The 26,131-nt window shown below is 34.9% G+C and overlaps 1 protein-coding gene and 1 long non-coding RNA gene across 10 annotated transcripts in view; one reads left to right on the top strand and one right to left on the bottom strand.

Annotated features, from left to right (window-relative positions):
- The window catches only part of LOC310894796, a 161,255-nt gene that overhangs the window by 114,900 nt on the left and 20,224 nt on the right, over positions 1-26,131 (top strand). For 4 of the 5 annotated variants that reach the window (XR_014580168.1, XR_014580169.1, XR_014580170.1 and 1 more), the window contains exons 5-6: positions 19,566-19,751; positions 21,276-21,453. This is a non-coding gene — a long non-coding RNA (uncharacterized lncRNA). Of the gene's footprint in view, positions 1-19,565; positions 19,752-21,275; positions 21,454-25,284; positions 25,367-26,131 lie in introns of all 5 variants that reach the window. The other variant, XR_014580172.1, reaches the window with a different exon arrangement.
- LOC310894795 (cadherin-10) overlaps positions 17,618-26,131 on the bottom strand; it is a 95,763-nt gene continuing 87,249 nt past the window's right edge. For 4 of the 5 annotated variants that reach the window (XM_083825332.1, XM_083825330.1, XM_083825331.1 and 1 more), the window contains 3 exons: positions 21,761-21,869; positions 19,562-19,813; positions 17,618-18,697 (listed from right to left, as the gene is read on the bottom strand). In XM_083825332.1, coding sequence (XP_083681458.1) covers positions 18,204-18,697; positions 19,562-19,813; positions 21,761-21,869 — 855 coding nt within the window. In that variant the 3' untranslated portion in view covers positions 17,618-18,203. The remainder of the gene's footprint in view (positions 18,698-19,561; positions 19,814-21,760; positions 21,870-26,131) is intronic. The other variant, XM_083825334.1, reaches the window with a different exon arrangement.

Genomic DNA, 26,131 nt, shown 5'->3' with positions numbered 1-26,131 from the left:
CAAGCCTGTCTGAATTTAAGAAGCGATTGGACTGTGCACTTAGTCACATGGTCTAAACTTTTGGGTAGACCTGTGCGGTGCCAGGAGTTGGACTTGATGATCCTTACGGGTCCCTTCCAACTCGAGATATTCTATTATGCTATGATTCTATGATTCTATATCTTCAGTTCATCTGAATAATCTTAATATGACTGTCCTCAGAGGCAAACTTGCTGCTGCTCAAGATTCCCTCCAACAGAAGAAAGCATGCGCTTCTGTTGCTTCCTCTGCAACAGCTCTAATGATCGTCTGATCTTTTTTTGAGTCAATGCAACTGAAAGAAAGCTGATTTTGCCCCCTCCACAAAATAAAATAAAATGAAATGAATAAAATAAAATAAAATAAAATAAAATAAAATAAAATAAAATAAAATAAAATAAAATAAAATAAATCTGCTGGATTGCTGAGATGAATTTATTCATCTTTTGGTAAATTCCTCTACACTCAATTTAACAAACGCTAGAGTTGGCATGAAGTAGGTGGCAGAATGATATAGAAATTCAGGGGAACAGGAGAACCTTGTGAGGAGTAAAACCTCTGTTTTTGGTGTCAACAAGCTACTAAATTTTCTCAAATGTATCATTTAGCCTTGTCCATGTGACATGTGATTTCAATACTTTATATAAATAAATAAATATTTGTGTTATGTTTCAGGCCTTCTTGTTTGTTCTTCCTGTGAGTTTAAAAAGCTCTTGTAAATGCACCTCTGACTACATTAGACAAAAGAAATCCACCCACCAACTAATTCAGTACTTTGCTTTTCTGTCTTGATAAGATGCAAAGATATTTAAATTGACATCTTGCCTATGTTAATCATCACTGTCATTCTCCTGAAAGGTTAATGTCTCCACAAGCTCACTTGGACTCATTTAGCACAAAAAGCATTTACACCTCCAGCTGTGCGATGATAGTGTCATAATGTACTTGAAGAGCTCAGTGCCTATGTTAAAAAACAAACAAACTCATTTTTATTGTTTTCCCTAGTTATGGTTTTCATCTGTATCTGTCTGTATCATCTACAGTGAGACTAAAAGTGAGAGTGTTTTGGTGGAGGAGGCTGCAGTGAAGGAGAAACAGGAGCAGACACTCTCTTTCTTATTCTGTCTTATTCAAAATCCAAACAAGAATATTTGAGTAGGTTTCCAGATCTTGAGCAATCTTGGGTAGTAGCAGTTTTTAAATACAAGCTGTGGTAAGGTATTTAAGAGAATGCAATTACATGTGATTACATGTGGGGTCTGGAGCCATGTATTGTAACCCACCAACTTAAGCAGCACAGTCACTCTGTGCCTAGTTGTTTGTAGATCCAGCTCTCTGGATCAAACAGATATGACAGAATGTGTTAAAACTACTATGTTTATCAACCATTTGCAACTGCCTGATGCAGTTTTTTAGTAAAAAATATATATATATATATTTGCTAGCTTATTTTTATCTAAGAGTGCTGTTGAGACACAGTTAGCTAAACCCAAATTTTAAGCGTTTTTATAGCCAGAGATGACTGCATATATGGAGAAAGTGGAAAGGGTAGCTGTCAAAAGTTTGTGCAGTAGCAGCAATCAGTCATGTATTAATGCTGCGGGCATCTGCATGGCTTTGGTTTGGCACATTATTACAAAGTTTAAAACAGCTATTGATGCTTTATTTCATGCTTTCCAGGGACATTTTTAAGATTCTTAAATTGGCATTTGTTTAATTTTGAAGAGGCTGCTGCATGCACGGTCAGATTAAGAGTCCTGAGGCCTGATCCCAGAAGATACTGAAGAACACTCCAAGTTACTACCATACTTATTACAATCTATGCAAAATGTATATTTGACATTCATTTTTTCTGGCCTTAAATAGGAAAGTGCAGTTCTGTCTCTCTTTGCTGACATGTTGCTTACACTTGGAAAAGCAGCAAGGTGTGAAAAAAGGATTAGAGAGATGGGACTCACACCTGCAATTTGAAAAGTTTGAATACAACTTGGCTGGATGTCGGTCCCTGAAGTCAAAGAATAGTTGTATGTATCTCTTGGTACAGAAGTATTCAAGCAGTTGACTGGCCACTTCCTTATTAATCTGTCTCCCAAGAACTTTGCAGACATGGAAGTGTGTGCATTTTTCATGCTCATTTCCACTGGAGTAAGCCAGAGAGGAATGGCACTGTGAAAGGATCCTGATGGCTATAGCTAGCACAAGGGCAAGAGTCAAAGTGGATTAGCTTGACCTCCACACTGTACTGATGAGGCTGTACATATTTTGGAGTGCTGAGTTTTTTTCTCTGTGCGGAAAGGATGTGTTCATGGAATCTTGGGAACACCATGTAAGATTTTTTATTTTTAGACAGGCATTTCTATGCCACAGGTACAGAAAGCTTAAAAAACAATTAATGAAGATGTAAAGACCAACAGCATTTCCAACCAAAGAACAGCCTTGTAGCACAATTTAATCTGATCTATTTACCATGCTATCTCTTGAGCGTTTTTTTTTTCTTTTTTTTTTTTTTTAAGGAAGCACGTTTCTGATATTCATATAAAGTTGTTAACATCTTTGCATGTGAGTACCTTCTTAGTGTTAGAGCTGTTGTAATGGTTTATTTCCCTTCTGTGTTAAATAATTAATGTATTTTTGGTCATAATTTATTATGTTGTTATAATTGTTGTTATAATTTATTCATTTTTTCAAGTTTGAAAAAATACATATTTAGTGTTTGATCTTTCTGATATTCTATGGGAGAGTAACAACATTCAAAAATGTAAGGAAGAAGTTACAGGAATGGAAGTTTAGCCATATTTGACCCTAAAGAAGTCCGTTTAATTGCTGAGGTAACTGTTTCATACTTGTACATGGTGTGCATTTATCAAAAGTGATCAGTAATGACTCACCCCGTAAAAACAAACAAACAACCAAACCAAACAAACAAACAAAAAAACAAGAACTGTCAAGAAAGATGGGTCTTTTTCAGTCCTAATCAAAACTGAAGTTTTATTTAACTAGAGTGCAAAGCTTTTCAAACATCTTTTCCAAACATTGGCAGTTGGCAATGTTGGATATATATATATATATTTATATATAATGTACATAAACTGTCTATAATTTAGTGTCTTAGAACATATATTTTATGCATAAATAATACTGAGTCAATTTTAAAATTCCTGGCTGAAAATGTTGCTCCAAAACCCCCTGAAAATAAAAACAACAACAACAAAATAAATAAATAAATAAGTAAATAAACCCTAAATCAAACCCCACCCAATGACAGATGTGCATGTATGTCCTCTGATTACCTACATTCCTTGTCCACCTGTTTGGGTGGCATTATGTTTAATCACATGTAAATCAAAGCCTTCCACAAGAGTATTGTGGTTTGGCAAAAATAAGTTTGGAAGTAACAGTTTGTACTATGCTATATGTGCCATTTTTCCTCTAGGCTAGCATTGTACATTAATAGATGCCTCCTTCATCACATCTGTTCAGTTCTTAGTGAAAAACTAGTAAATAACCAGGACAAAATCAAAGCTGTTTATAGATAGTCAAGCCTTGCACAACAGGTTGCATACCATTGTGTTGCTGAGAAAGTCAGAATTGAGGTCTTGAATTGACTTTAATAAAGGAAAGGTTCTCCCTCACAAATTGATGCCTTTCACTTTATAGTGCAAACCCTCACACATTGCCAATAAAAAAAGAAGCAGAGTAAACTATGAAAAATGTCTGAGATAATGAATTAACATGAAAAGTAAGAAGCAGTTCATAGGGCATAACATTCACAGAAATGAGCTGTGAAACATCTTTTCAAAAGGGTTGAAGGACATACGGATTTGTGCTTTTCAAAGGAAACTCCTGGCTATTTTCCCTCTATTACCTAAAATTTTACCAAAAAAAAAAAAAAAAGAGGATATTAAAAAAAAAAAAAAAGTTTACTTGAAAATAGTGTGCCAAAGTTTAATTTAGTCCTTTTAAAATCTGAATTAGCTTTATTGTACTTTTGCTCTCTTTAAAATTTGCATGGAGGAAAATGAGATCAGTTTCACTGCTATAGTTGTTATGATGCCAGAATCTGAATTGACTAAATCAGGTGTTCAATTGTCATGTTTTAGAAAGCATTTTATGCTAGATGATATTCTGTACAAAATTACATCTTGTCTCAGCCTGAAAAATATGTTTCATAGCCTTCTGCAACAGTTGATCTAGCTTCCATAGAGAAATGATATGGCCTTCTTTTTATACTGTGAATACCATAATAAAGAATGGCTCACGTATAATAAGAAAAGGGATATGGTTTCAGGAAAGCTTTCAACAACATTGTATTTTCATATCTTGCTATTTGAAAAACAAAGCAGATCTTTTTACCATAAATGGGACTTCCAAATGGGTTTTCCATGGAAAGATGGCTAGAATGGTTATAGCCTCAGGCATCAGACATAAGTTATGATTGACCGGGAATGTCTAAGAGTCCTGAACAGGATGCCATTGCCAGTTGAAAATGAGCTAAAACAGTTATGAGACTTCATCTCAGAAGAGATACTAAAGAGTCATAAGTTGTCACTATACTTGCAGTCTGTGTGAAATTAAGAAGTTTTTCAGAGAGTTTCAGTGAGGGATGCAGTGTGAGAGTGGGATATTAGACCTTTTGTTATGAAGATAATATTATTTTAACATGAACTCCAAAAAAGTTTGTTTTTTTTTTTTTTTTTTAAGAGCATTCTTACAGATATTTCGTTAGTAAACAAAATCAGGTAAGAAAGGCCTTAAGTTTATCCCTTTTCTAATTCTTCCTAGTATTCTATGGATTGCATTGATAATGCTACTATAGGACACCTACTACTTGAGTATGCTTTAAATAAGACAATACAGTTGAAAAAACTATTATTCCAGCAATCTAATCATTTATTTAGAATAAATTAATGCTCTCATAGTGTGATTGAGCCCAAAATATTGAGGTGAAAGCAGTTTGTCAGCATTCTTGCTTAACATGACTGCTTAAAATGCCATAGTTGAATGGACTGCAGTGTGAAGATCTGCTCTGCCGTGGGGCCCATGGGCTGCAGGGGGACAGCCTGCTCCACCAGGGGCCTCTCCACAGGCCGCAGGGGAACTGCTGCTGTGTGCCTGGAGCACCTCCTGCTCTCCTTCTGCACTCACCTCGGGGTTTGCAGGGCTGCCTCTCTCACATTTTTTCACTCCTCTCTCCCTGCTGCTGTTCTACAGCTTTTTTTTTTTTTTTTTTCCCCTTTCTTCAATCTGCTCTCCCAGAGGCCCGGTTGCTCCCTGGCTCAGCTCTGGCCAGCAGCGTGTCCCTTTTGGGGCCGGCTGGAGCTGGCTCTGATATGGCATGGGGCAGCTGCTGGGCTCTGCTGTAGAGACTACAGCATGCTATACATACCATGTATGCTGGAAATGTTATGACATATATTTCTGAAATCTTTTATTAGATATCCGTATACTTTGTATAAAGTATGCATTTGTATAAATTTGTTTTGTTCATCATGTGCATTTAATATGGGAGTCAGGAGTTCAATTTGATGCAAGTTCTTGGCAATATCCTAATACTTAACATTTAACAGATTTATCTTTTTTTTTTCATGTTGTAAAAATAGCACTTGTTTGCTGAATGTCATGATATATTTTTATGTTCTTCAAGACTTAACAAGAAAGCAATGGATCACTGTTGGTAGTGTTTAAATTTAGCATCTCAGCTTTTATTTTAGTATACTAGAGAACATATGACTGAAATATGCCAATCTTCGCATATTCAGCAAAACAGATGATATCTTCCGTAGACATTAGAAACACTGAGCTTTTCACTGAAAGGCAGAAGAATTTTGGCATATATAATGTCATGTCTTGAACCTCTCCTTAGTGGCCTAGGTTACATTATCAAAATGCATATATTTTAGGAAAAGCACTTAACAAAGAAGATTGCAAAATGGACCGTGTCTTTGTATTTCTTGCCATCTTTCACAGGTCTTCTGGATAAGCAACCTGTAATCAATTATATTAAAATCATTTAATAAATGTGGTGTGGTATTAACATATAGATTTGGTTCTCAAAGAAATTATGAAATATTGAGAGCAACATTTTTGCTGACACCTGGTAATGCCAGTCAGAGATATGGGTGATCTTCAATGCTAATAATGCCATACAGAAATATAGGTGATTTTCAATCTTTTACATATATATATGTATATATATATATATATATATATATTTTGGACTAATCAGTAAAAAACACCTCTACTGTTTCTGGTTGCTTTTATGAATCATGACAGACTTCGGAGTTCCACTGTTTTTTCTGTTTTTCGTGTTTCTTTCCTGTTTTTCTCCTTATCCATCTGATGTAGATACCATTAAAGTTAGTGGCACTTCCATCTGGAATTACACCAGAATATAGTAGTAGAATCTATTACAGTGTCTTTTCAAATTTCATTCTCTTCATGCCCAAAGCACTGTTGTGGTTTAACCCGGCCGGCAGCTCAACACCACACAGCCGTTCGCTCACCCTCCCCCCTCCCTCTCTGGGATGGGGGAGAGAAACGGGAAAGTGAAGCCTATGAGTTGAGATAAAGACAGTTTATTAAGACAGGAAAATAATAATAACAACAACAATAATAATACTGATAATAGTATTACTAATAATAATGTGTATAAAACAAGTGATGCACAATGCAATTGCTCACCACCCGCTGACCGATGCCCAGCCTATCCCCGAGCAGCCGGCCCCCCACCCCGGCTAGCCACCCCTATATATTGTTTAGCATGACTTCAGATGGTATGGAATACCCCTTTGGCCAGTTTGGGTCAGCTGTCCTGGGTCTGTCCCCTCCCAGCTCCTGCTGCACCCCAGCCTGCTCGCTGGCAGGACAGAGCAAGAAGCTGAAAAGTCCTTGGCTTGGTGTAAGCACTGCTCTGCAACAATTAAAACATCAGCATGTTATCAGCGCTCTTCTCATCCTAATCCAAAGCATAGCACCCTACCAGCTACGAGGAGGAAAATTAACTCTGTCCTAACTGAAACCAGGAGAAGCACAGATTAGTTTATGACCAGCTGGGCTTAAGAAGAGCATTAAGAAATCTTCTGCGTCTGAGGGACATATGAGGGACTGGTAGACTGTTAGAATGAATAAACAAGTTGATTTTTACCTTGCACCTGCTTGTTTCTCAGGTACAAAATATCTGAATGGGAAGTTTTTATTTATTTATGTTTACATCTTTCCCTGTTCTCTGTGTCCGTGATGGTGCATGACAAAACCCACTATAGCTATGAGAGATATGGAAAGTTCAGAAATCATAAAGTAGGTGATTTTAATTAACTCTAATTGGATGCTGCTGAAATTACATGGATGTCATCTTATGGTAAATCAAACTCCATTGCTAGACTTAGTGCTCTACTTACTTTAACATCACGGAACTAAGGTGCCTAAAAATGTTCAAGTAGGGTGTGAATGTAATCATCTGACTTTTGTGCTTATCAGTACTGATCTGAACCTCTCAAGTATTTGAGGTACATCTACTGCTAACATGGAAGAAATAAAACCTAACTGTTGATAGAAGGAAATGTTTCCCATTTTCGCAAGTAATGCAGCAATATTCTGTTGTTATATTATTTTACTTTTTGACTTCTACTAACACTGCTCAAGAATCAGTGGAACTTATTGTTCAGCTTCCATTACTTTATAAATAAGACTGAATTAATCCAGTTGCAGCGTGAATTGATTTTCATTCATTTCACAGTTTTGGGGTGTTTGGGTGGTAGACAAAAACTAGACTGCTTCCCTCTTCTGCCTGACATTTTTCTTTTAAAAATGAATTGTTTTCCTCTTAATAACTCATGTAAGATAAATGTTTGTGCATTAAATGGCTTAGACATTTATAAATAGCTGAAAATGACTGGGAGGAGTTATTTTCAGTGTGCTTACAGAGACTGTATACACATATACATGTTGATTAGCATTGCTTTTAGTGAAATTAATTAAATTAATGGATGTAATCACAGAAATGTTTTGTCTTCATTGAAATGGAGAGAGGCAACAAATAACTACAAGGCTGAAGGTTTATTATTCAGACAATGTATTTTCTTGTTAGCTATGTGAGTTTTTTTTCTTATTAAAAACTTTGAGGAAGATTTCCCCTTCTCTTCCCATTACAGGTCTTTAAAGTTACTCTCAAATCTGTTTTAGCTGTCTTCCACAAAGCTTACTGCCATTCATGTTAATTATGTTAAAGCATACTTGAGAAATAGATGGGCCTTGCTTGTTTTGTAGCACATGCTTTCCTTAATGATTAAAGCACTAGCATCCTTTTGTAATGATGAACAATCAGTCAGCTTTATAGTCCTGGAACTATGCAGATTTGAACCTTGAAGGCAGATACTCTGAAGCTTGTTTGTTCTCTTAACTAAAATACACGCTTTCTGTTTGAAAACGTTTTCTATCTACAAGAATTATGTTATATCCTGAACCCAAGGTACATCACTTTTATATGAGTAATTTTGCATTACAAATTTAATGTTATTGTTACAGTCTTTGAAAGTATAGGGAAGTCCTATGGTATTAGTCAGGACATGCCTGTGAATAATATAACAGCAAGCGTTCATAGTTTAATTAACTTATCCCAAAGTTTATTTCACTCCTTTCCCCTAACAAGTATCAAATCTAAGTCAAGGATGAGCTATAGGGCTCCAGAAGAGGCTACAGTGAATTACTGGGAGCGTACCCCTAGAATTCAGCTTTATATCTGTCTTCTACTTAGCTCAGTGAGAATAAATTAATGGATACTGAGAAAACAAAAAGGCATTCTTCCACTCAACACCTTGCTACATAACACTGGTTATGAATCTTGTATCCAAACTGCCTTTTGTGACAGCCTTTCCTCTTCCTCCTTCCCCATACGTACTCCACTATCTTAAAACAAAGGAAGCACTAAAAGGCAGGTGTAAGGGGCAAGAAGTTTTCTACCTGGCTGGTAGAAAATTCAGGAAGATGACTTTTTAAGATAGTATATGTCAGCTGCACTGTGGAAAAGCCAATAAATTGTTCAGAATTTAACTAAAACTAAAAAGAATTTGTACTTTCTCATTTGAAGTTAGAAATGGAGGGGGCCCAGTGTAAAGAGGATGAATTGGCAGAGAGGAGCTGTTATGGACCGCTCCTGTGCTGCTCGTAGGGCAGTTGGGAATGGAGAAGTGAGATTTGGCCTGGGGAAAGGAAAGGGGGTGGGAGGGCTGGGTAGATGTTTTAGTTTTTGTCTTTGTTTCTCATTACCAAAACATATTTTAACTGACAATAAGTTAGATTAATTTTCCCCAAGTTAAGTCTGTTTTGTCTGTGGCAGTTATTGGTAAGTGTTCTCCCTGCCTTTTCTAAACCCACAAGATTCAACCATTCATTTCATTCCCTGTCCTGTTGAAGAGGGTGAGTGAGTGAGTAGCTGGGTGTCTAGCAGATGGCCAGGATCGATCCACAGCAGCATAATAATCAAACTTGTGCTTAGCTGTCCTTCAAAGGAGGCCCCAAATCACTGGCCTTGCCTAGGAAGACCTTTATACAGTAGAAATGACTGTATTACATAAGTGTGATTCAGAAAACCCACTTCTGACTTCCCAGTCTTTATTATTTTAGTTATAGTCTTTCTATGCAGAAACTTAAAATCTCCTGTGTTGGATTATGTCAGTGTCAATTACATCAATGATCTACCTCTGTCCAGTAATGATAGAAAAGAGAAAATAAGAACAGGAGGTGTTTTGAGTGACACTTTCCTAGTCAGCAATTTAGGAATGTTTAGAGATAATGGTCATGTCAATGCATGTTGATGGTGCTTATCACATATTTTGTGTGAATTTTATATATATATATTTTAAAAAAAATCTTGATTTAAAATAATATTTGATTGAGATGTCAGAATATGCTCACATAACTTTCCTTTCTGATTTTGTTAGTGTTTTATTTGTGAAGGTTTGTTGTTGTTTTGTTTTGTTTTTCCCCTGGTATATGGCAGAAAAACATTCTGAAGTTTTACTCGGTGTTTTTATAGAAGCTTCTGTTTTTTAGGACATACATACCTGGTAGAACCACATCTGCTAGGCAGGGAACAAAGACAGAAGGCAGTTTTTATCAAATTTGAAATAAATTCATTTTTTTAAGAATGCTAATTGAGTTAATTCTTAAATACATAGTCGTGGTATTTTTGTTCCAGTTTCTGCTTCACTGAATGTGAAGAATAGCCATCATGCACTTCATAAGTAACTATTGTCCTTGACCAATGGGTGTCCATACATTTCATTTGCTTTGTTCTGCTTAGAGTGGGATGTCAAGCAGACTTTTCAGTTATTCCTGTGGTGCTCATCACTATAGAAGATGAGTGTCTCACAATTTAGTCAGAAAAATCTCCAAGGCCTAAGGTAGTGTGTTTTGTTTATTTGTTTGTTTGTTTTTGTTTGATTTTTCTTAATCTGTATTTTACAAATGAGAAGTTGAGGAATAATTATTAAAGCAAGAAAATCTCATTTAGTTGAGATATGTCCTTCTGCATTCTCAGTCTTAAATGTTGATGGTTTTGCTTATCAGGAATGATTTACACATTTGGAAGTCAGTAAATCAAAATTATATTGGTAATGGTTACCAACACATTTTATTTTATTTTGTTTTGTTTTGTTTTGTTTTATTTATTTTGTTTTCTTTTGTTTTGTTTTTGTTTTTATTTTGTTTTGTTTTGTTTTATTTTTTATATTAAGACTGTAGTAGAAGTACAAATCTGCTTGTCTGGGAAGAATGCAGTGTGGTTAGAATATTTGTTCTGCAAACTGTACAAAAAGAGGTAAGACTGCACAGAAAAGTTGTCATGCAGTAGCCTTGAATCATTCCCAGTGCAGTCTATCCAATGCATAACCAAGGAAAACAGAGCAATATGAACTAACATAGCTGACAATGTAGGAGCTATGAGAATACTTGGAGTATATGGAAATTTGTGTTAAGGAAGAAGTTATCTTCTGCTCTCAATAGTGCTCTAGTATGGAAGAAGGCCAGACTGAGCCCTTAGCTGAGTAATGGAGTCTCTTAATGGAGTCTCTTTTTACAAGAATTGTTTTTCAGACAGAATAATTAAAGGCCAGAAGACAACCTTCATGCTTTTTTTTTTTTTTTCCCCTTTATCTTCCAGCCTCATTTATACCAAGGCTGCTTAGGTCACTGTTTTTGAGATGATGATACCGAAAGGTATATATCTTTGGCATAATTGTGCATAGTAGCTGTCTAAAGTTTCTCTTCTGGAAGTGTCATCTAGAAAGGTTGCTGTGACATTTCCAAAACAGTTTCTTGTTAATATGAATAATAACATTTGTTTCCCATGCCTATATATATATATATATAAGTATATGCATATTTAAGTAAAGAACATAAAGTATATGAGAACATATATAGAATATTGACATTTAAAATAATGTTTTCTTTTTTGTCTATTCTGCCTTGAATGTATCAATAAAGAATAGCAAGCAAAACCATACTTCTCAAACATGGAAAATTTGAAGGGGAGAAGATGGGCAAGATGCTTTCTAATAATACAGTTTTCATCACCCTCTAAGTTATGATAAGTTCCAACAACTTCTGTTACTAAATAAAGTGCTGCCAATGGCAGATAAATTAACTATCCTCCAGGGTGTCTGATGGACTTTTATCCAGACAAATAATTTAAATGGCATTTTAAATATAGTCACATTAAACCTAATGACTGTACAGCTTTTATACCAGCAAAGTCTTGAAAATGTAGACAATACATTTTCATAGAATAAATTCATGTTCTGGGCCAATTTATGTTAAAGTGCAACTGTAGTGAAGGCAAGGTGAGATTAACTGGGTTTGACAAGTAAGAAAAAGTTTTTCTATCATTACAGCTTATTGCGTTCTTACTTCTCTCCTGGATAGTGTTGTTAAAGCATTTTCTGGAAAATTATCCCATGATCATTCAGCAGCAGTTGCAGATACAAAAATTAAGAATGTCAAGGATCACAAATCCATCTGCATTCAGAATTATAGGGTGGGATTTGTTCTGGGGGGTAGATGGAATGGCTTCTATTTCTTCTATTGAAAAACACAGTGAACAGTAGCTCCTTCCCTTCCTCCTGTATATTCATGTTTTCACATGTTGCCAACGTGTCCCTGCCGTTCTTATGACTGCCCTTTTATTTACTGGTCTTAATTATAATGACAGATAAACTCCGTTGCCCCTTTATTCATCTCCTTTTCCAGGTCAAAAGATCAAATCATGAAGGATTCCACTGGTGGGTGACCTCCACTAATACTCCTAATGTTCACTCCGATCATTGATTTTCTATCTTTTGCCCAGGTGAAGACTATGACAGCTTAATTCTTTAGGAGTTTTGATAACAGATCTTGTCAAACACCTTTTGGAAAACTAAACAGACTGTGTAATCTGGAATTCCCTCCTCCACATGTGACTGTCTTGATTCATAGCAAGTGAAGGTGATGTACTTCAGGTGCCTTTCACTTTAAAAAATGGTTCAGAGACAGCTTTTGTCCCTGTGATCAAGCAGATTACCACACTATCTGGAAACCAGCCCAAAATCACAAATGTTCATTGCTTCTTTGTAATGATGAAATTCAGGAGGCAGAGATGAATCATAGAGATGTATTACAACAGAGCCAATCTTTATGCACCATTGTTAAATATACCAAAGTTCCTCTGTAAATTAAAGTTTGTCAACACTTCTGTGACTTCCAAACTTTGCATGAGTCATCGATTAACTCACTTCTTGGATATGGATTTGCTGTATTTTTATTTATTTATTTTTAACTGTACAGCTGCAAATCACACAACTTTTTCATCCTGTAATTTGGATTTGGAACATTATGTTTAGAACATAAAATATACATTGGATTAAACTTTTGGATTTCACTGGCATTTTGATGAATATTATGTAATTAGAGTTTGCTCTGTTTCCCTAAAAAAGACAGATATACAGGAGGTTTGCTGAGAGTCTTTCATGCACTGTATTTAAACATGTTTGCAAGTATTTTTAGAAAAAAAAAAAAAAAAGCTTTCTTCCATACTTAACTGATAATCAACATGTTGTTGTGCAAACATTAATGGAAATACTCAGTAGTATTTTGCCAAGTATATGTTCAATATATATAAATATATATGTGCTTATATATATGAGATTATAAGGATGTCACAATCTACCAGATAAGACTCAAAGTTAACCTGTCCAAAATCTCTGGTTTGTAGCCAAAAATCAAGAAAGAGTCAATTGTCAATTTTATTTTCAAAGAGCTATTTTATTTTTTCATTGTTTATTTAGGCTGACATCAATTTAAAACCAATGAAGATTTCTTAAAAATTAAATGTTTGGGTTGAAAATTTTGTTTTGAAAAAGGAGACATTTGCATAACTTGGAAATTTGGATAATTGTAAAGAAGAGAAAACAGAAGAACAAAGAATTAAATAAGTCCTGTCAGGCTTATTGTACTTAGAGGTTCTGATGTTGCTACTATTTTTTACATTAAATGTAAATGTACATTCAATTATGTGTAATGTGATTTCTCAGCCACTTCAACCATATTAGAGTAGAGATTGAATAGGCCTCAATAAAACTGTAAAGACAATAGAGAAGCCCATGACATTTTTTAGGAAAAAATCATATTCATGTATCTTCTTATATTTGCTATTATCTCTCTATGTTTATTATTTCCATAATATGTTGGACATAACAGATGACATAACAGATATTATGAATATCACATAACAGATGTTATGAATAAGTGAAATTGTTTTAGCTTGAACATTTATCTGCTCACCTTTCTGTGAACAGATTAGTTTTGGGTGATTTTGGTACTGTTCAAGAGAGTCCGATAAAATAATGCAGTGCTTGAAAGCTCCTAGTAACTTTTTGTAATCAGATCTGTAGTTTTCTAATTTGAAGAAAAGTAAGGAAGCCTAAACTCTTGTTGATATACTACATACATGTCACTAACTAGTCTTCCTAAAAAAAAAAATAATTGATTTTTCTTTTGAGGAATTAGTGATGGGGCAAAAGAAAGTACTTACTTTTTTCCCAAATGTTGGAAGCTTAGAGGAACACTCAAATAATTTGGTTTCTGCTACAATAATGGCATACCAGTCTGAAAAGTAAAACATGGGGGCAATGATTTTGATTAGCATAGTGAGAAGCTCTGTAGCCTTTATCAGATATTTTTGTAATTACTCCAAAAGGAACAAATTTTAAGAGGTTTGGAGGAGAATAATGTAGCAGATTTGGTTATTTTTCTTGCAACTTTGTGTAATAGGTAGCATAAGAATAATTTCAAAAAACGTGGGAAAAACTGATTCAAGGGAATCACACTGGGCAATGAGTGAAAGAAATGAAGGGTAGACACTTTTGATAGATGGCAATGTTATTGATAGATAGTTTGACAGGGAGCAAAAACTTTTTTTTTCTTTTTTCTCTAGTCTAGGAATAGTATTTTTATATGCTGTTGAAGTAGCATTGGTGGAAATGTTACCGTGTGACAGTGAATGAGTAAAAAACAGCTGCATACCCAGGGGTGGCAAGTGGTGGATTTGTTGATTTGATGATATGCAATGTGACAATTTTGATGATTTGGGTGTTTTTATTTTTATTCACTATTTAATCTGCTTAAACAGTTCTTACCAACAACCATTTCCCTGAAGGTCCTGTGAAATATTATTTTATCTGTTATTGTTCATACATCAGTTTAACATAAGATCTTGTACAGCCCTCCTTTCTCAATATTCATTGTTTACGTATGTATGTATGTATGTATGTGTGTATTTAATATTTGGTAGAACAGGCACTAAGAACTCACGGTTCCCTGGGGATTCAGTGGTTACAATAGTTTTGAAGTTTCTGAATTTTTAAACATTCATTAGATTTGTCTTGTAAGTCATTCAGATGTTCCACCTGAAATGCAGTATTGAATTTTCACTTTGTTGTCTGTCTTGTAACATTTTTATCATAAGAACGTATAGAGAATTAATTTGGACTAAACAGTACCAGAATCTTGTTTATCACGTTGTTACATTTTGCTGTATTTCAGGCACGCATGTGACTAGGCTTATCAAGTACTGATTGGTAAGGAGGTATCCTATCTTAAATTTTCTTTACATTTTTTGAGTCATTTTGGAGTTTCACTTTCCAATTCTTCACCATTCAATGGAATAAGAGACATTGAGATAGTGTCCTTGATTCCTTTCTTCTCCTTTTCCATGTCATGGCTTTCATCTCTTATTCTAAGGCCCTAGGTTTTACTAAGCTGCTGTGACTCATTTATGGCATGGAGAACACATTATTTATGGACTATTCTGTGTTTGATTGCAATATTAAAGACCAGACTCAGCTGATGATCCAGTTACTAAAATAAATTGAATATGACAAAGAATTATGAATTATGACTTCCTGAGTACTTTTTTATCATTTGTCCACATGGATGACTGCATGCTCCTAAGGAAACTTTCACTGGGATGCAGTATTTGTACAGTAACATGGTAGATATTTGTAAACTGAAATGTTATTTGTACAGTAACATGTATAGTGCTGAAATTGATTTTTTTTTCTTTTTAATTCTAAAATGTATTGGGACATAAAACTCCAAGGATATGGCAAGGGGTAAAAGTAATTTTCATTTATACTATTTATATAATATTTTTAGTAGTATATTTATATGTTGTTATATGTTTCCACAAGGTATACCACTATTTTATTTAATAGGCCAAGGAGGATTAAATTTTAAATACTAGCTTGAGGTTCTGCTCAATCATTATAAAATAACCTCCTTAAAGTAGTGTCAGAGAAAAAAAATATCATCAAGATTCAGAAATAAATACTGCAATTCAAATCAAAATAATAGAGTCTTATTTGATATTTGCTGATATATTTAAGAAGGGAGGTGGGTGGGGGGGTGCGTTGTTTTTTTGTTTTGTTTTATTTTCAGGAATAAAACAGAGAACCTTACTGAATTGCATGTAAAAGTGTTGTCCGGACTTGTGTAACCCAAATCTTTTTTTAGCAAAAGGATGGCAATGGCAAGCAGCTGTATTACTACCTTTATCTTCTGTCCTAGTACATACTCAGTTAAATATACAGGGTGTCGCTGATCTCAGTACTGTTGCAGACAGAGAACAGTATTGGAAGAGAGCCTTTTGGCTATATACATGTTAAATGGATTAATTTTATGTGTTTATTTCCTATTAGTACATGCTGTTGAAGGACAAATGAAAGTTGAGAAGGAAGAAAAAATTAGATCCATTTCAGTAAATAATCATAAAAAAGCTCATAATCATAAAAAATGTTCATACGGCCTTTCAAAAAACTTTATAATACTGAGTATCTAAGATGTTTCTTAATATTCTCAGAATTATTTTTCTATTAAGGAATATCAAAACTCCTTTGCTAATGAAGGTACTATTGAGTGAAATGAAGAAAAATCCATAATCTTCAAAGTTTCTTAATGGAACAAATACTTTCATTTGATATCAAGTCAATAAAAATTCGGTCTTCATTGCACCAAAGTAGCTTGCATAATGGCACTGTATTCAGCTTTCAACTTCATTGGGTTTAATCTCTCCATTTAGGAGAAGAAATATCTGGTGTAATAAGAATGCAGCAATGCACTTTTTGAAGGACTAATGAATTTTCAATATCTGTTGATTTTATGCCAGTAAGAAGTTAAGGGAGATAGAGAAGGAGAGATTGTCCTTCAGATGTGTTTCTTCCACAGTAAAAAAGTTAACATAGAACCTGACATCCTACTTTTTCTCTGAAATTATTTCCTCTCAGAAATGTTTATAAATCCCAGAGTGCTTGTTTGCTAAATGGATTTGTGTAATCTGAAGACTGTGGGAAGAAAGAGACATCCTAAAATGTCTTGGGATACATACTTTGTTTTGTGATAGCTAGGCTATGATTTCTGTTCCGGCTGGCTAGTTGCTCGGTTTTCTTTTTACTAGACTTTTCCAAGCCATCAGAAAACTCAGTAAATAGGGTGGCAGCGTGTGCTAGTTTAACTGGCAGTTTGTCAGCCTTCAACCTGGCAGTTTTAAATGAGATTACTTTACCCTCAGATAGTTGCAGGAACATGCAGTGGTTTGTCATCAAGTGATTTGCTGTTAGAAAAGGTTGGTGCTTAAAAATAGCTGCTTAAACATCTTTTTACACTTTGTTGCAGTTACAGATCACCTCTAATGATGCAATTGTAATTCAAAATGGAGGACGATAGAACAAATAATCTCAGTTTTCAGAATTAATTCTTGCTTTTGATGGATTAGTTATATCAGTGTTTTTAGAATTGTGTAATTCATGTTGAGACAAAATAATAATTCATCTTTCTATAATAAGATAACAAAACAAATTTTCTCCTACACACGACAACTTTAGGAAGTAGCATTTTCAAGCAAGCAAATACATCTATGACTTGATCCTCTCCCTGTGAGCACATGCACTTCTAGCCGTGTTATATGCATGCAGCATAGAGATATTGGCACTTGGCTGTGCTGTCACTGGAGAAATGTCATGCTTTCTTCAAGCCTGGAATCGATGGCCAGAACAGGCAGGCAAGCATCAACATAGTTGTAAAAACTGGTTTATTTCTTAAAAATAAATACAAAAATATAAATATAAAACATTGGCAGATAGAATTTGATGAAATGAAGTTGCACAAACTTTTTTTTTTTTTTTAAACCAGCTGCATATTACACTTATTAACACCACGTGTACAATTTTTTTAAATTTTAATGTACAGAACAGGACATACTGGGTTTTTTTCTTCTTTGCCATCTTAAAAGCTGCACTTGCAAGGGTAGAACATGTACCTAACAGAAGCGGCTTGTACATGAGGTTGCTGAAGGGATTATCACCCTGTTCAAATTTCTGAAAGTAAGGTATTTTTTATTTTAATTACTAAAATGGACAACACTGAATTTCCATAGCTTTGGCTCTTGGAAGGTGATTAAATAAAATGCTGTATATATTCCAAGTGGCATCCTACTAGAAAGAATGAATGACGTTAATGGACAAACTGGAAACAAATTTTAAAAGGAAACCGTTGTGCTGAGTGGCAGGAAAATTTTCCTGAATGTTAAATACTGTTGAGTGCAGAAGGTGTCTGTAAAATTACTTCCACTCAAAGGAACCAAAAATGTAGCCTACTGTAGGTTAAGAAGCGTCTTTGTCACTTTCTCCTCCACCATACATTTCAGCTAGCTTATTAAACCGAGGGCCCCATTCTCGGAGGTAATCATAGTTTTGGTCTCCTTCAGTAGTACCTGACTCTAAGGAGCTCAAGGATTCAGCTATTGAATCATTTCCCTCATAGGCATAAGTTGCAAGCGAGTCATACGGTGGTGCAGAAGGATCAGTATCGTGCTCTTTTAGCCTTTGGTTAATGAAATCTCGGACATCTGTGTTATCTGGTGCTGAAGGAGTCCTCCGTGGTACAAATAATGTTTCAGGGATAATATCTCGTCGAAGCTTCTTATCTTCGATAGCTGCAGGATTCCTCAGTGTGCCAATATCAAAGGCTTGGGTGTCTTCCTCTCCACCACCTTCATCATTATAACTCACAATGTTGTCTCTGATGTCCTCTTTAGACAGGATCAAAGGCTCCTTCTTTCGTTGCCTCTTCAGAGCAGCAAACAGCACCACTATAACTTAAAGGGAGAACGAAAGAATGGGTAAAGATCTCAAATAACAAGTTCTTAGTAGCAGATCCATCAGATACAACAGCTTTACTTCAGCAACATTTCACTAGTTCATTTCTGCCTGATAAATGGATAAACTTCACTGTCTGCATTACAGTAACACAGTAAGGGCTGTATCAAAATGTGCTTTTTTTTATGCAAACATTGTGTGTGCTGCTTTACAGAACCATGAGCTTTGTCTAGTGCTCTTTTAATAAATTTGATGAGTGTTAAAATAGCCAGGTTTATTCTGAAGTTTTTTTTTTTTTTTTAAGCTTGGAGTATACTGTTCAAACTGTTTTCCAGCCGATCAGTAAGTGATATTCTAAAAACCACAAAATAGTGTGTTTACAAAATTTGCCATTTTTTTGTTGCCACACAGAAACCTCTGGATAGACAGTGATTTAATATAGTAAAACTATTCACTAGCATATTCTGTGTGAAATATATACTGCACGTTGACTCTAGGTATTTATTTAAATAAAACAGTATTTCCTCTCTCTCTCAAAACAAATAAGTTAAAATGAAAAAAAGCAATTTTTGATTATGTTATTCCTTCTGCCTGATCCTCTTTTTTAAAGACAACAAAAGAATAAAAGTGCTGCTGGTTGCACACTGATACATTTAACACTCTGGAACTTGATTTCATTTTTACTGTGTCCAATTTCCAGGCAAACAGTTTTTGCCTTTTTTTCTTTTAATTCGCATTTGAATGTTTCTTGCAAAAGAAGCAAAACCCTTGGTCATTAATGCTACCAACCTGCATAGCTTTGTAAAATGTGTCAGGCCTGACACATTTGCTCATGGGGGGAAATATACATTTCTTTTTCTTACCCAGCAGGATGATGATGCAGAGGAGAATTGCAATCAGTGCCCCTGTGCTGAGGCCAGCAGGGAGGAGCAGGGCCTCTGCGTTGCAGGACTGCATGTTCCCCCGGCTGTCACAGGCACATACGCGTATGGTCAGAGTGCCAGTGCTGCTCTGGATCGGGTAGTCATTGTCTGATATCACCACTGGTAGAAGGTACGTACTTATTTCGTGTCGACTAAAGCCATTCCTTCTCGTCAAAATTCTGGCAGTGTTATCTAGATTGATTAAAATATACTGTTGTATTGTACAGGAATATAGAAAGTGTATCCCATATAGTACATGCAAGCTATGATATTTTACATCACTGGCAGTATTTTGAAATGGGCTTTTCCTCATATCATAGTGATCCCTCTCTTTTCCAGTGACATTCACATTTAATCAGAAAGCTATTTATGATTTTTTATGTACCGCTGGCCTGCTCCTCTGTGCCTCTGCAGCACCTCTGAGTGTGATTTGAAAAGAGGATTTCTCAAAGCTTAAAATGTTTTATAGATTAATGCATGCAGTGCACAACACAGTTCCACTCCATGGCTAAAGCCCTGAAGCGAAGTGGCCAACAGAGAAAAAATAACCTTCCACTTCATGCTGTTTAACAAGCACTCTGTTCTGAAAGATTCTTTCCATGGATCTTCTGTGACAGCACCCAGGGGAATGCTATCTGTAAATGCAGGATGAGATTTTCCACACTAAAACACTTTCAACATGCTGTAGAACAATGAATTATGTACCTTAGCACGTGGTGTAGAATTTTTGTTGGAAATTTTTTTTCCGGAATTCAGAAAAGCGAAAGATGGTATTCCTGCTTAGTTTTGAGATGTGAATTTAATAAATTGTATTTGTGGCAAACGAATCTTAGTTCTACATAGCACACTTGAGCATCAAATCTATTCAATGTGAGGGCAGTGAAGGAAAGAAAAAGGTACTGGGAAGAAATGAGCAACAGGAAGAGACTGTTCTATTGTCAAAGCCACTTTATGTTTACGAAAATGTAAGTCAACACTACAGTTTTGGAGTTTTTAGTCCAAAAGGGGGAAAATATGGACATTAGAAGGAAGATATCATTTCCATCACACGTGGACTTCTTGAGGTAAATGGTTAGCTATCTCGCCAGCCAATGTCAGGCTGAATTAAAATAACTCATGCAAAAGGAAGAAAGTAATTTCGGATAGAAAAGAAACACCATGGTCAATACCTCTACGTGCTCAGGACATAATCACCAGGATGTAATATTTGTTTAAAAAATTAATTGATTTTTTTTTTTCATGGCCTCCATGAAGGAAAATACAAAGTTCTTCTTTACTGCATCCCTTGATTGCTTTGAGGTATTTGCATGCTATTTGTTTCACTCAATATCAAAAAGAATTTGCCTGATTTTTGATTTTGATTTTCAATTTGATGCTGCCGGGGAATTCATAAGGTATGCAAACAGTTTGACTCCGATTCTTCACTCTCCCTACTGATATAGTTTGTATCTAACCCAAATCTTCCTCAAGTTGTTTGCAGCCTGTTACTTCCTGTATTCTTCATCATTAAAATATAATTATTCCCATTGCCTTTATGAATTTAACTTATTTGAATATATTACATTGTATCCCCTCATTTATTTCTTCTGTGATATACTGAATCTCTGTTAATTGTACGGATAATGAAGGCCAAAATAGGTTTGTTGTCCCACAGAATCTTCTGAAATTTTTTACCTGATAAAAGCTGAGAAAAGACTGACAAAGAATCAAAGGAAGAAACAAACTGGTGTTTGGAGTCATCATTTTCATTCATCATCACAAAGAAGCAAAACAGAAAACCAGGGGAATCGGAATCAGACAGAAGGCTAAAGTGAAACATCTAACCTTGTGAGGTGAAGTCATTTTTGAAGCTTTTTTTTCTCCTCCCTTTGTTTGCTTACTCACCCCAAACCGACACTTCCACTGATTTTCTTTGTAACTTGTTTAATTCTATTTTTTACCAAACTAACTTTTGCCTTCCCTGCACAGATGAAAATATAGAATTCCCAAACCACAAACATTCATGCAGAATTATTATTGTTAGCAGTAGCCTAAAGAGCTTCTCTATGTATTGATAGATATAAAAGAAAATTCAAGATATTATAGGAACGTATACGAGATAGTAAAGATAAAATTTCCTTGGCCAGGCATGAATTTTACCTTCATTATCCTGAACAGTGAAGTTAGGGTTAACAGCAGCTAAACTGAAGAAAAATTTTTGTCCCCCGAGAGGGTCATCTTTGTCTACTGCACTTATGGTCTGAATAAGCTACAGGGAAGAAAAAGCAAGCAAACAAACAAACATCAACAAAACAAACAAACAAACATACATCTAGTCTTTTTATACAACTGTGATTATTTTAAGACTAGAAGAGTTAAGAAAACTTTGTATTCAAACTACGTACATATTGACTTAATACTTAAACTGCAGGACATATTAACTGAACAAATGTTGAAAAAATGTATCATACAAGTTTTCCAACAAGAGAGCCCATACATATTTCATATGGTGTTACATGTACACATGTAAAATGGTCAGCTTATAACTTAGTCCTTGTCTCTTTTTTTTAAATACATATTTACATATTTTTGTAACTACATAAAGAACAAAACTATGATCAAATCAACACCTAAAAGAGGAATTCAGAGGATATATATATGTATATATACATATATACATATATATATATACTATATATATATAGTTGATAAAAATGTTATTTTATCAGATATTATATTTTATTAGATGCTTTTGGTAAGGAAGTTAAAGTTTCAAATTAAATTTCAAAATAAGAACATTTGTTTCTAAAGCAATATTTTTCTGATTCTTAGTAAAGCAAAAGATACAAATAAGATTCTTGAAATTAAAAATGCCAGTTAAATTATATGGATATATTTCTACTTGTGAAACACATAATACATAATACCGTACAGATTCAGTACCTCAGACTGGGATCTGAATCTGGTGTCACTGTTCTCTGAATAAGCTGCATCAGATCTGTTTGATACTTGAATTGAGTGCTTTCTGCAATCACTACAATTTTTTTTTTGTTTGCTAGTAATAGTAAAACTTTCATCAATGTTTGTTTATCTGTCAGGTAAATAAATGTTTGGCTTTTTTTCCACTGACATTTCTAGACCTAAGGCTATCAAGGTGCCACTTACCAAACAAAACGCATTTTTTGACATCTTCATTGCTTTGTTGCAGTGGTTTGTATGGTGTTTTGTTTTGTTTTACACCTTAGCAATAAAAACAATACCTATGGCTGTTTTGTGTGTCTGTGTGAGAGAGAGAATGTTCAGTTATTTCTTAAGTTTAACTTGCCAAAAATAGATTAATCTTTAGCCTAGATCTTTTTTTATTCTTCAGCTCTGATCCATCATTTTAAATTGCAGTGTTTTTTCGCGCATGCAATAACTTCTAATTTTTGACACTATTCCTTCCCTGTGGCATACTTGTTAAACTCTTTGGTTTTCCTCTTCCCCTTCTTCCAAATACAGCCATTTTTCAGGTTTTGTCAGGACCGATCATCTTTAACATCAATGATTGCACTAATCTCCAGTTTAACAAATGCACGATTAACACCCCATTTCTTTCTTGTACATCCAGAATACAGCAACAAATTTCTTCATGAGGCAAGGATTGGAGTTATTTTAATACAGCACTTTATGTTCTTTCTCATGTAGAGTTTTGTCTTTCTCTAAATTTGATTAATCACGTAAAACTCCAATATCTTACTGGATGAGCAAAACAGGTAATACAAGTGTAGCACAGTATTTGCTTTTAAAGAATGAATCTTTAAATTATTTAGTGAGTTTATAAGTAATTGGCAAATAAGTCTTTAGAGATTTTTGCAAAATTAAAGATATTTCTAAGTGAAGAAAAAACTAGTCCACTTTACTTCACAAGTGGAGACCATGAACACAGTCAGTTGTTGGTGCTAAGATGATGAAAATCCAGTTATATACTTCTGATTGTCCATACCCATAATTTAGAATAAGTATTTGGATTATATATATATATATATATATATAAGGATTTTTTTTATTGCCTAATTATTTTATATATATAATTTACATAGGTTATTAACCTACTACAACAATATCAACCACTGTCCAAAACCCTTAGCAGAACAAACTGCAAAAAAAGTCACCTATTAACTTTCCCATCCATCATTTCTTGTAGCAATTGAAGTTCTGAATTGAATACTGATCATGTTTGACAATGTAATGCATTTTGCAAGCAAGCAAATTCAAGTAATTTGCTTATATTAGGAAGAAAAAAAATCTGCTTTTTTTTTTTTTTTGATTGCAAGCATCCTTCAGATATGAAAATGTACAGATAATTTGGAAATGCTGCCAAATGTTTGGCTGACTAAATATTATGCAGTTTCCTGTTAGTTGCTGATATGTATCTTTAAAAAGCAAAGTTTTAAGGACAATCTTATTGAAACAATGTGTTTATGTGCATTATCACATTTATAGCATGTCGCAAGTACATCACAAGTAACAGCATTATTTGTTTTGCTATTGTTCTCAATTAGAACCTAAGCTTTTAACAATCCTTGAAGATGAAGATATTACTGATAATTTACACTGGAAGTGCTTTACTAGCTCCTTTTCAAATAAATGCATATACACATAAAACAAGCACTCATCATCTCCTGTGCAAGCCTGGAAAGTTCTCCTTGCAGTATCTCTGGTGCACCCGAGATCCTGGTGTATGTCAGCACAAGGAACACACACTTTTCACCAATGTGGATGAAGTTTATATAGATCAGGGCATGTGGTCTTTGGAGGGAGCAGCATCTTCCTGTCAACTTTCTGAAGCACTGCATATGCTCTTTCAAGACCTGTATGTGAAGCAGGCTTCAGACAATACATGGCCTCAACATACAAATGAGCAAGGGAAACAGCAGATTCCTCCTATATTGCTGAGAAATACTCAAAATACAGATGTGTAGGCCACAGTGATATAGATCGTTTCGGTGATTTCTTTGCTTGCCTACTCCATCTCTCTTGCAGACAATTATAGCAGCATTGGAAGTTTGGGTGGAAGATGAGGTCCCATGACCTAAATAGGATGTTTGACTTGTTGACTGTTGAACAAAAAGAGTTATCACAACTTCTGTTTGACAGTGGGGTGAGGTCGGGAATCTCACTCAGTTGCATTACTATTTGTTGTTTTCATGATAGATCTTTTGTATTTGCTTCCTCCATTCCTTTATTTCACAGGTTCTGGTCAAAATGAAGGAGAAGAGACACCGATAACCCCAGTGTGTCACAGGGAATTGTGTTTTCAGATTTTTTCCAGATTAGCCATTTAGACTCTAAAGGTTCTTCCTCTTCTCCAAGACTTGTCTAATCAAGACTTGGATTGGTGTCAAACCCTTCCAACCCATACCATTTGTATCTGATAGTTCTTTGTGTTTGACACTTCTTTTTCTAACCTAGTCCAAGTGATTGCAAGGTGAAAGTGGTTCATAAGACTTATGTTATCTTCCAGACTTTCAGTGTATTGTATTTTCTGGTCCATGTCCTGTTCCTCCAGTATTTCAATGTCAGCCATCTTGGGGGCAATTTATGGATCTTATGAAAATGGGTCTTTGTTCACCCACTTTTTTTTAATTTTTTTTTCCACAAATCTAAACACTTTAAGCACACTTTACCACCGTCTGCTGCAGGTAAATCCAGTAACTCAACAATTTCCATCTGGTTATTATGCCATTGTTTGTGGGCACAGAACTGATGGAAGTAATTAAGAGTGTAAGTAACCATGGGAGCTGTGTTGCATGAGCTTTCCTTTCTGCACAGTTGCTAGGCAGCCACTTGGAATGCTATCTATGTTTTACCAAAGATAGACTCATTCTTGAAGCTTCAAGGACTGATACAGCCTTCAATATAATCATTTTTAGCTGTTGTTTGAGCTGACTGTTTGGCTGACTCTGAAAACTCTGGGCAGTAAATGATTGCAGGGTAACTATTAAATATATGCAAATCCACTTGAAGAACAAAAAGACATTTCTCACTGAGTACACCTGTTTATTTGTAATCAAGATGTACATTAGTTTCCCAGCAGCATTTTCCTTTGAAATGGTAGAGAGTAAACTCTGCCTTATAGTTCATCTACCGCCCAGAATTACATTGTAAATATAGATAATATGTCTTACAGCATATCTGCCACTGCTAACATACATTTTTGTTATTTCATAGGAAAACTAACCAATACTGTAACATTAAAGGCTTTAGTCCTCAGTTTTATATTTGTCTATACCATTTCATACTATGTTTTTTTTTTTTAAATGATATTAAACAAACAACAATATCCATCCACATACTCATGTCTCATTAGAAATGCTGTTTAGTTAGGAGAAAGGGAAAGTAAAGGAGAAAATAAATATGATCAAGTTTTACTATCACCCTGACTTTTCATGATAAACTGATTTAACATACCAGAATTTCAGTAAGAGAGTGCCTACCAGGAAATAGCTAGTCTGAGGAAGTTTAAATGCTATTACAGCTATTTTAAAA

Source organism: Anser anser, assembly GCF_964211835.1.
Source record: "Anser anser genome assembly, chromosome: 2".
Taxonomy (NCBI): Eukaryota; Metazoa; Chordata; class Aves; order Anseriformes; family Anatidae; genus Anser; species Anser anser.
This window is presented reverse-complemented; position numbering and strand designations above follow the sequence as displayed.